This window comes from Ornithodoros turicata, chromosome 10 (genome assembly GCF_037126465.1).
Source record: "Ornithodoros turicata isolate Travis chromosome 10, ASM3712646v1, whole genome shotgun sequence".
NCBI lineage: Eukaryota > Metazoa > Arthropoda > Arachnida > Ixodida > Argasidae > Ornithodoros > Ornithodoros turicata.
Genome location: NC_088210.1, coordinates 9,734,587 through 9,746,628, shown reverse-complemented (window position 1 = coordinate 9,746,628; position 12,042 = coordinate 9,734,587). Strand labels below are relative to the sequence as shown.

At 45.0% G+C, this 12,042-nt stretch overlaps 1 protein-coding gene across 3 annotated transcripts in view; it reads left to right on the top strand.

The window, feature by feature from the left end:
• Positions 1-819: 819 nt before the first annotated feature.
• LOC135369941 (phospholipid scramblase 3-like) overlaps positions 820-12,042 on the top strand; it is a 30,998-nt gene continuing 19,775 nt past the window's right edge. For all 3 annotated transcript variants that reach the window (XM_064603548.1, XM_064603547.1, XM_064603546.1), the window contains exons 1-3: positions 820-923; positions 6,609-6,686; positions 9,870-9,935. In XM_064603548.1, the coding sequence (XP_064459618.1) occupies positions 884-923; positions 6,609-6,686; positions 9,870-9,935 (184 nt within the window). In that variant the 5' untranslated portion in view covers positions 820-883. The remainder of the gene's footprint in view (positions 924-6,608; positions 6,687-9,869; positions 9,936-12,042) is intronic.

Sequence of the window (12,042 nt, the reverse complement as noted above, 5' to 3'; positions counted from 1 at the left end):
CTCTGACAAAGATTTTGCTGAAAAATTCATCGCGCGCTATTCTGTGGGAGCTCCGTTGAGCATGATGTTCGGCTAGTTTTTCCGATGAGATAGCTCCTGAATATCCCTGTCAATTATCATTAATTTGAGTAAATTAGACACGCTGTTCACATTGGTGGAGTAAAAAAGTGACCTTTACTTGGCAAATTTCCGACTTAAGCTCGCAAAAATTTACATAATTAAACTTACTTTACACGACATTCAAATCAGGAGGTGACAAAAACCCAGTCAGAACAAATACACAACACCAGCCCAAGGGATTAGTACACAGGAAGCGAAAACTCATATAGGTGATGTTCGTTCTCACTTCCTGTGTAATGCCCTGGGCTAGCGGTATGTTACGCTTCTGATACCCGTGCTTTTGGATTTATGTTGTTTTGATTTTTACCCGTATCTGCACCGTTTCCATCACCCTGTTACCCTCTCATGACAGAACTCCCCTGTCAACTGTATGTATGTGCGTGTACCATGTTTATGTTTTTGTAACCCGAAGAAGTGCAGTCTCGTGCATGAAAGTCTTGTTTACCGCGTGTAAATAAATAAGTTGCTCCTTCCGTTTAATATCACTCTTTGATTTATTCACTGCAACACTAATTTATGGCACAGTTATGGCGAAATTGGCCCAGCAAGGCGCAAGGCTTCCAGGTCAACGGTGGTGGTGGTGGAAGTGGAACTCACTGCCGTATATAGTCGACCACGTAGTCGACAGTGGCAGGTTTGAGCTGCCAACGACAGAACGCAAAATAAGGAAAAGAAAGAGGTTGTTAGCGTATGCTGCAAGGGAAGGCAATTACTTGTGACGAAGAAGTTCCACATTCGTTGCCAGCTCCGAGGAACAGAATAAATGGCAGTGCAGGGACCACCGATGCTGATGCAACTACAAAGTAAGTCGGTGCCATTCTGGTTGAAGAAGAGTCAGAGTAGTACGCTGCATATACAGGGTGTTTCACCTAAGGTGATAAAAAATTATAACTGGCTACGTACTTGCCGGGGGATTGTCGGACTTTCGGCAATGACTTTCTCTAAACTTTTGCTGCCATTGAGGAAGGCTTTGGACAATTTGTAATTGCGGGAAATTTATTTTCTTGAATTGAACTTTGAAAATTGCAAAGCGAAACCCACTTTTTTTCAGAAATAACGCACTTTTTCAGAAATAACCCACTTTTTTTCAGAAATAACGAAGTCCTCCACTGATAACCACAGATCCAACCAAAACTATGCACAGTATCGCAACAGAAATAGTCTCAACAATTAGACAAAAATTTGGCTTTAGCCCCGTCTGCTCGGTTGTCGTAAAGAAAAGCGCAGGGTATTTGCGGGGAGAGGAGGAAGTATTCCCGCCTCTTGTGTTACCTTTCTTTGCGCCGCGTTGACTTTGATGCTGGTGACAACCGTCTTATCACAAAGAAGACAAGACAAATGAAGGCGGGGACACTTTTTCGTCTAGACGCAGATTCCCACATGCGCTTCTGTGTGAAAATCAAGCAGGTGGTTCTAAGGCGTAATTTTCAATAATTGTTTTCGACTGTTTCTGTTGCGATACTGTGCACAGTTTTTGTTGGGTCTGCAGTTATCCGTGGAGGATATCACATATTTGTAAAAAAAAAAAAAGTGAGGTTCGCTTGGCAATTCTCAAAGTAAAAAAATAAATTTCCGGCAATTAAAAATTTTCCAAAGCCTTTCTCAATGGTGGCAAAAGTTTGCAGAAGGTAAATGCCGGAAGTCCGACTATCCTCCGGGGAGTACATCGACAGTTCTATTTTTATCATCTCAGGTGAAACACCCTGTATAGAGCACGCAGACGCTCCAGCAGCACGCTTCGAAAGCCGTCGCCATCACACTTTCTGGTCATACGCCTGCAAAAAGATGGATGCATGTTCCATCCCCTTACCTCAGTGTTTCGCGAGACACGGGCGTATACCGCGATCCTTACTACACTGTTAAAACAGAACTTCACCACATAGCACGCTCCTAGCCAACCACCATACCGAATGATATCATTCTGTGTCATGATTTGTTCAAAACAGGGGGGAGGCGCCTATCTGGGACAAGATAATCTGTCCCAGATAGGCGCCTCCTCCCATTTTCAACAAATCAGTGCACAGAATGATATCATTCGGAATGATGGTTGGCTAGGAGCGTGCTATGTGGTGAAGTTCTGTTTTAACAGTGTACGAGGTTCGGCGAACCGGATACTATTTAGCACCAGCCATTACAGGGTTGCCACTTTTCACCGTGAAATCTACACTGTTAAAACAGAACTTCACCACATAGCACGCTCCTAGCCAACTACTATTCCGAATGATATCATTCTGTATCCTTATTTGCTGAAAATGGGAGGAGGCGCCTATCTGGGACACACTATGCTTGTTCCAGATAGGCTCCTCCCCCTGTTTTGAACGAATCATGACACAGAATGCTGCGATTCGGTATATGGTGGTTGGCTATAGGAACCTGCTATGTGGCGTAGCTCTGTTTTAAAAGTGCAGTAGCTGTCGTCCTCATCCGATGGCTCAACCAGCAAACCAACCCGTCGTCTCCATACTCAGTTTAGACAGAAATGAGAACGGTAGACGCCGAAGGACAGACATTTCTGATATCTGTACTTCGGCGGATTCAAACGGAGCTAGCTGTGTCGTCCGTTTTCTTTCCGGCAATTATTTTCTAGTTGATGCCGCAGCCCACACTCTTAGAAATGAACTTCACCGCATAGCTCTCTCCTGGCCAACCATCACCTCGAATGGTACCGTTATCTGCCCTGATTTGTTGAAAACGGGAGGCGAACGCCTTTTTTTGTGACAATTATGAACAGCATAAGTGTCACAAAAAAGGCGTACGCCTCCCGTTTTCAACAAACCAGGGCAGATAACGATATCATTCGAGATGATGGTTGGCTAGCAGCGTGCTATGTGGTCAAGTTCATTTTTAAATGTGCACAGTACCTTAGGCCTTCTGTGAGTGGAGGCAAAAAGGAGAATACGTGAAAATTATTTCAGAACTAAATCTTTACTAGTTTCGCATTTATGCAAAATACATGCATCTTACCCCACTTTGAATTAAAAACTTGTGTTACATCGCTTGCGTTAATGTCCAAGATGTGGATCGTGGCTACATCATCATGGGCGTTTCACTATTATATTAACGAATGCTATGGAGTTGGTAATTTTATTAGCGACGTAAACCGCATGAAAAACATTGTTTACCTTTTCACCAGGTTTCTAATGCAACATATTGATTTGAATATGTGGCTGGAAGCTTTCGGCGATTTTGCGGTTCTTGTCATAACAACAACCTTCTGCTCAGTTTTAAGCCCGAATGCAATGGCCTTACCAGATCTATCAAATGCATGTTGATTGCCACAGCAAATGAAATCGGCTTACTTCGTAGTTATTTGTGGTCAGATTTGTGGTCAGGCCCAAAAAAATTCTGTGTCAGCGTTCCCATTCAAGCCACAACCACCATAACGTACAACGGTTCAGAGAGATAGATTGCATAGGATTGCCCTCCTCTTGCTGCTGTCGCTAGCGATGGCGACGCCGCCAGTCAGCGATGCTCCCACTTTCATCAAGATTGTCCAAGTGGTTACAGTGTTCCTCATGCCAGACCCCATGCGTACCCGTCTAACTCACTCTTACTTTCAAAAGGGTCCCACTTCAGTGCATTATGACTTCCAAGTGGTTCCAGTTTAACCAACAACGGTTCTCACAAACCCCACTTGGACGTATAAGTGGACACACTTTGACTACAAAATGGTTCTATTTCAAACCACTTGCTTTCGAGTCGTAAACGGGTAGAAATCCAGCGAACCGGTATAGGGAAGCCTCAGGACGCGACCCGCCGATATTTCGAATACAGGCTGTTCTTCTTCTGGGGACCGTCCTCATTATTGCCATGGTATTGAAAGGGTTAGGTATGACGTGCCAAATATTAATGCGAACATTTTTTTACAGTTTTATTTTCGTGGCATTGACGTGTGACAATCTTTGAGCACGCAGCTCTGTAAGTTACCCAGTCAAGGCCATTTACCCTGTTGCAAAGCGCCGAAGAAAAAAAAAACTTAAAAACTACATGTTCCCCGTCTAACGTATCGAACATGCTTTCTCTCCCCGTGCAAGAAGAGGAGGTTCGCAAGCTCAGGAAAAAAAAGGAGAGAAAGGGCAATGGATGTAATTGGCGGCAGATATATTTGATACAGATCAGTAAGCAGCGGTCCTCTTATCTGCGATCCTGCCCTGCAAACTGTTTAGAACCACTTTTCCCTTACAATTGTGTAGACTTACTCACAATCCCTCATCTTGGCACAGAGGGAGTGAAGGCATGCCGAACTGCCTACGCGAGGAACTGCGGAGGTGGAGGTTTTCTGGGTGCTTTTTCTCCCCACTTGGATCATGAATTACGGTCAGAATCATGGCAGAATGAGTAATGTTTACATGGGCTTCGCCTTGGTGCCATAGAAATGAGGTCTTAACTATAGGGAAATTCGTTTTCATAAATGGTGATGACAAAAGCTCAGATCATATGAAACGTTCTGAAACATCACAAGGTGACAAAACAAAATGCGACTAAATACGAATGACTGCGTGGGTCTACCTAGCGGATTTTCTTATCATTTTCTGATATGGGTACTCTGCCATTTTACAGTTGCCAGCTTTTTCTTCGTGTTCGTATCAAAGCTGTTTTTACAATATCTTGGTTATCGCTTAATACACGTACGAGCCTGAAAAGTTAGGAATCTGCATTGACTTTGTTGTTTTGTTTTCCGTAAAAGACATTCCTTTATTTGTACTGTGTCTCAGTAAGTATACTCGTTCATTTAAGCTCACTCTCTTTATCTGTTTAATGTCATATGATATTTCTTTGAATGCGTAAAATATTACATAAATTGTATCCTTTAAAGCAGGAAACTGTCCAGTTCCGCTGCATCTGTTTATTAAATTTTAGACAAATCTGTGGATGCGCCAGACGAGCATACAACATTAGTGGTCAGTTTTTTAGAACAGGTAACTGTTGGTACAGTTAAAGTTCTAGTCTGTTTTCACTCTTCCACTCGGACAGCTCTTTGATTCATAATGGTTCAGAGCAAGAGTGCTACTTACTCCAGTAACCCATTTTATTCATTTAATGGTACACCTTATGTGCCATATAATCACGGAACTTCATGTATAGAGTGCAACATTGCCTTACTTTGTCTTCAGTTTTCTCTTCTGCTTTGTACTATCAAAGCCATCTACTTTATTGTGCTAGAAAACGTCATACTTAATAACCCCTTGTTGATACAGTGGCTTCAATCCTCCAGAATGTCATTATGATATGCATATTCAGTGTCTTTGTGCTACTCTTGCGCTTACAGTGCCACAGCTGTGATCAAGTGAGCTTGACTGTTCCCAGTTGGCACAGAGAGACGACAATAAACTTGTCTGTACTTTTTTTTTGTCCATCATAGATGTATGACTCTAGTATAAGCTTATAAGCACGAGGATTCCTCTGAATTTAAAAACTGGAGCTGAAACTTTGTTTCGTAGTTACTGTTGCCCTGCCAATTTTTCATGCCCAGGCCAGATCTAAGCCTATTTTCTTTGAGTTACCTACCCGAGCCCCGTCCGCTACGTGAATGCACGGCCCGGCTTAAGCTCGACTTTCTTCATGACTTACCCGCCCGTGCGGGGCTTGAGCGCTTTATGCGTGTCCCTTACCCGAACTGTACCCGCAAAAACCACGGTATTCCCCATGTGAACTCTGCTTAACTCAAACTGATCTAACGTTCTCATTGTTCTGGAGTGAAATGTATCCTTACTTAATAGTAATCTCACAGCTCTATTTTATGCACAACATATCACATGTTTTGCGTCAAAGCATGCTACAAAGCCACGTATGTTTGGATGTTTTGGTGTACGGCATCCCATCGCAGGCATGCAAAAATGGCGAAGGGCAAAAACGGTCTCTTGTAATCCTTACAACACCAACTCCTCAGGTTCTCCGTTGGCTACATGAACCTTAAAAGAGAATTTCCAAGTGGGCCGGGTTACTTACAGACCTTTCCGGTTCTGGCTGGTGAAAACTGTTTATGAAATGCCCATGGGGATTGCTTTTTTCCATATACGTTTATACAGGTACATTGCGATATGTGTACATGCATTTGAAAAAAAGAAAATAGCGATACCCCCCATGGGCATTTCATACGGGGCTTTCACCAGAACCGGAAAGCCCTGTAAGTACTCTGTCCACGCGGAAACGCTCTGTTATAAAAAAAAGTACGGTTATCCTGCGATTTTACTAAGTTTCTGTAATTTTCACAGTGCTTCTGTAAGTACACTGAACAGAAATTCTGTAAAATGCAACAGATTGCTCTGTTATCAAAAAGTACAGATATTCTGTACTAAGTTTTCTGTAATTTTCTCATGGTTTCTGTAAATAATCTGAAGAGACATTCTGTAAAATAAACAGATCGCTCTGGGCATTTTTTTTTTTTCAGAGCTTTCTCTGCAAAAATAGCCCGATATTGTTTTAGTGCACCTGGGTCACTGTGTCTTCTCCGTTGTTTAAGAATGAGTTACGCATTTGTTTTGCAGGACCTGGCTTAGTGGCACAAAGGGTTGGACTAGAGAGTCTGGCACAGGTGAACCAAGCTACAGTTGTTTTGGTGGATGGTGAGAGCAATTTTTAAAATAATTCATGCAGTCGGGATGAAAAGATGCACCCGGTAAACCACCGATGTCCCAAGGGCCTCCTCAAATGATCCCGAAGTCATGTTGCCTAAGAAATGTCCCGGTAATGCAAACAAAGATGTCATTCGAAACGCTCTCGGGTTGTCTGTAATCAAGATGTCCGGTCATGATATCACTGACTTCGAAATTGCGTTTGCGTTGAGTTTGCGTCTAAATTGTGTCCAGAACTGATGTTGATTCAGAAGTAAAATGCAGGCATATTTTCGGTGTGAATTATACTTTTGCAGCCTTGTGACAATGTTCAGCAGCTCGCAACAAGAAACTAAAATGGCGAGGCTAATTTCTAACAGTGGTACCAAAGTGGCGGTCACAGCAAAATTATTCATCAGAATTTGCAAAGCCAAAATTGCCAATATGGTCTAAGCTTGGAGCGCAAGAGTTTATAGCATCTGTTTCCCTTTGCCGTAGAGCACACAAACGCGGTTGGGAAAGCAAACAAGAGATACCTCCTGCAATATCTCCATGTAGAACACAACTCACAAAACTACGTACCTAAAGTTTTACGCAGCAGAGAGGCAAGGACAGAAAGAACCAGACGGGAAGACTGTGTAATCACAACTCCAGCAAATGTTTATTGAGGACACACTTAAATAGCAGAATTCTATGGCGTAGGCATATCACAAACACGTGAACTCTTACCAACCAACCACCACCATCACCACTTACCACATACTTCCCAAGTATGAAATACCAACTACCCCACTCTCTTAAAAATCAGCTTCACCGCATAGCACGCTCCTAGCCAACCATCATCTCGAATTATATCGTTATCTGCTCTGATTTGTTGAAAACGGGAGGCGTACGCCTTTTTTGTGACACTTATGCTGTTCATAATTGTCACAAAAAAGGCGTACGCCTCCCGTTTTCAACAAATCAGGGAAGATAACGATATCATTCGAGATGATGGTTGGATAGGAGCGTGCTATGCGGTGAAGTTCATTTTTCAGAGTGCATTTCTCTACCAAAACTACATGTCTACATGTGCTTCCCTGTCGGAACTAGAAATATTATTGAATTATCTCCCGATTCCAATGAGATTCAATGAGAAATCCGACAGCCAATTCGTTGAATGTGTACACGCACAAGTACACGTTTTTCATAGACGGAATCGGGACTTTTACAGGGAAGCTACCTTCGCGATATTGCGCTCCACAGGGCCTTGTGTGGCCAAGACCACACCCACGGAATAAGGAACCAATGGGCAGTGGTTTGCAATGGTTTAATGTGCATCAAGGCGAAATGCTGATTTCCATTTAACGTTATCCAACATGTTCTATAGTCCAGGAATAGACCCACGGTCTCATTCTTGAGGTCCCTCACGAAAGGCCTAACGATCTAATCCGTGAGGTACCTCACAAAAAGCCTCACGTCTTCATCTTTGAGGTTCCTCACAAAGGTCCTGACGGCCTTATCTGTGAGGCTTCTTACGGAATACGTTGTACTCTCACGTATTGATGGCCTCACGACGACTGGCCTCATGAGGGCTCTCATGGTGGGCCTCGTGAGGAACATTCAGCGTTGTCTGACCTCACTCTCCCTCACGCCCCCTTCGTGAGGTCAGGCATCCTCATGAGGGCCCCCATGAGTGAGGCCACCCAGCTATGGTTGGTCATCACCCATACGCCGGTGTGAGTGGCGCAAGAAGTGACTGCGTGGACGGTTCCAGAGGACGGGCCTCCAAGTGACGTTTGTGCCCCATTGTGGGCGCCGTTCCTTGCTCCCCCAGTGGGAACAAAACTTTACGACGGCTGTCAATTATGTTATATTACTTATGTTACGATTTTGCAGTAGCTCTACATCGTTCTGTGTAAAAACTTTGAGCAGGCATAACTGAATTCCATGAGGATTTAGAAATGCAAAAAAAAAAAAAAAAAGAAACGAACATTGAAAAAATGGTGTCCGGGGCGTACGGCCCGTTAGCCCCCTTGAATGTATATGTGCCTGCTACCCAAGCGACCCTTGGAATGAGGAGGGTGCAGTACAGTTCAAGAGCTCATCAGACTGAATAACAAAGATGTGGATACTATAGGAAGTCGTCGCCAGTTGCAACCACGGTGGCGCAGCACTTGAGGTTCATCTCGTCGTGACTCGTGAGAGTGACTTCACCTCAGCACCACTGACCGCACTTTGTAGTATTAGTGGATGCTCACTCGTTGGGGCCCGTAAGACACGCTTGCACCGATAACTCCAAGCAGAGGTGTAACCAACACGTCTTTACCGGAACCAGTCGATACTTCACTTGGGCAAGGCTTTACTAAACCACTTAGTACAGAGATAAGCAAGGGAGGTCGGGGAAGGATCCTGCCCTTATTCAGCGTTAGTCGGAAATCTGATTCTGCGTTTTGACGGCAAGTGTCATGTTGGTGCCCCTCAATTCTTCAATTATTACCCTATGTCTTAGTGGAATGCATGCAGAGTGCTTGTAGCAAATTTGGGTGGTCATTTCATGGCAACGCGGCCTAGCGCTCGGAAATTGCTAGGTCGGCGCTCGTGCGGGATCAAGTTACCGTTGCCCCGTGAAAATGAGTGCCAGACATCGAGCGGTTATAGTCGATTGGATCACGCTACGAGAAGCATCGCGATCGCTAGTTTTCAGGGTCCGTCGCCCGTTAACCCGCGTGAACTTCGACGTGCGGCCAATCAGGGACCTCGCCACAATCACGGCGCCGATTTGACGACACCGTATTCAGTCTGGCGACCCATCGCTGCCGCGTAGCTTCTTAGCCAGGAGAAAAAGCGCAAGTTGTCAAATTGCACTCAGAAAGCGCCACGCCAAAATGCGAGGCCTAGCGAAACTGACTTTGAACAGGCGGGATATGGCAACAAAGTTGCCATGAAATGACCACCCCAATTCGCGATTAGTGGTGTTTAAAGAGCTTGGTTTTGCGAATGGTTACGAAACTTGGTCGCTACAGTTGTTGCTTTGGTTGCTGACGGTATCGGGTACGAGAACAGTGGATGCCTTCGTATAGGCGTTTCTTATAATCGGTGCGCATTCGCAATAATTCGGCCGAGCGGCACTGGGTCAGTCCAAGAAGATCCATCCACTTTGAAAACATTAGAGCTCAATGCAAATAGCATTAATTCTCAACTTTCTCCGCACAGTTACTCCCAGGAAGAAGTTCTTTGTGCAAGGCAGCTCAAGCAACTTTCTGTTCTACTTGCAAGAAGGTGTGTCATCTTTCTCGAAGTCTCTGACATGTGAACACTCTTGAATAAGCTGCACTCCCATAAATCAATTGCCATTAATCTATCCGCCGCGTGAGAAGTAGAGATGGAAGCCGCGTGGAGGGGGCTCCAGGTTGGCTTGATGGCTTGAATGCCCCTATTAGCGTAGCGCGCTCGCAGTTAAGAAGTTGTCTAGATCGCAGAAATACGTTTTTTTATGTACGATAAAAAGGACGCCGGAAGAAGCACAAAAGGTGTTGTTTGACACCATACAGGATGGTACGGGTATCAGCTGCATCATCATCAACGCACGACTGCGAGATGTCAAGTCTACTGTGACTTTTTAGCCTCTGCTCCTAATCACTTGTGTGATGAAATAAATAAATAAATTTATACATTGATTATTATTGCTTCCCATGGAAAACTCGCAGCTGAGGGAAATGAGGTCATTGAGCTGGTTAATCCTCTGAGAGTCCAAAGTTGGGGAAGTCGGGAAGTTCACAACTCCTCAGCCACAAACACAGAAAAAAGGCACACACAAAACAGGAGGAAGTGCAACTCACGAGTAACTTTATTGTTCAATACACACACACACACTCTAAAATACCAGAGCAGTATACATGTCCCCCAACCTGTCCGATCTACTTTTTGAGCTAACACACTTCCTCCTGAATGAAGATGGGTGGAAATCCAGCGAACCGGTAGAGATGTAGGAAGGGAGTTGCCTCAGGACAGAAGCTACTGATATTTCAAACAGAGACTGTTCTTCTTCTGGGCACCGTCCTCATCATTGGCATGGTATTTAAAGGGTTAGGTGTGACGTGTTTAAAGGTTCATGCGAATTGTGGGTCAACAGCCCGGAGGGAAGAAAGGGTACGTAAGGGCTTCTACCGCCGGAGTGAATGGCCGCTTTGTTAGAGTGTGGAGAGGATTATGTGAACGTAGTGATCTAGGCTCCAGTCCGGTTACAGAAAAATTGGAGGTTCACGAACACGTGGACGAAACGGGACAATCTACTCGCCGAGTCACCGGGCCGGGCCGGGCCGGGCCGGGCTCTACTCACTGGGTCACTGGGCCGGGGCGGGACGCATAAAAATATGAAGGTCCGGCCCGGGCCACTTTCGATGCGCCCGGGCCGGGTCGGGCACGGAAAAGTCGGCCCATGCATGGCTCTAGAGGGTCCTACTGTATAGAAACGATTTTCAAAATAGCTCGGAGGGAGGAGATGGTCGCTTCAGATTTTCACCGTCTCCCGCGTGAGAGACACCTCCCCTACCGTTGTCCATCTGGAAGATCATCAGGGTAAGGAAGTGGACGGATCTTTCTACCCAGAGGAGGTACTCGTCGTAATCCAAGACTCCAACCAGCGCCGGGGCTCAATCTTGATCTGCACATAGCGATCGTTATAGCTATTTTTCAAAATTTGCGCGCTCATTCCGTCACGCGCATTGGCTGTCGACCGGGGAGCACGAGCGTTTAGCAAGCGTTACGGGATAGCGCTAAGTTCAAAATCTAGCCCCTGGCCAGTAATGAGGAAGAAGAAAGTGAATGGGCAGAGCTTTTCCTTGGTTCACTGGTTCAGTTACGACAAAGAAGACGACAGTTGGGTTCCGAGCAGCGACATCTGCGTCCACCTCTTCTTGAACGCCACTATGGATAAGCTTCCATTGAATAAACTCAATGCCTTCACGGTAGCTTTTGATAGTCCGTTTCAGCTATCGAATCGCTATAAAGTCGGTCTGATGAATCTGAGCATAAGAAAAGATTTTTTAAATATTGGTTACGAAAAGCAAGATGCAAAAATCGAGGTTTGTTTTGACGACATGGTCGAAACCGAGACATCTTTTCACTTCACCTCAGATCTAGAAACGGGTTTGGGAACAGCTCTTTCAGAAGTTAACATTTCTTTCGCGTACAATAAATCTAGATACTACTTCTCCGAAGACGTGAATGCCGTCGAATTGGACCCTCGTGTCGCACAGGTGCTTGATGCGATGCTCACATCGTGCGACGCGGGTCATGTGATGAAGCCTTCCAAAATAAACAAATGCGAAGCCACCTCCATCTTATTGTAGCAAGCCGCACCTATTGCTTTCGGCGACGTCCTACG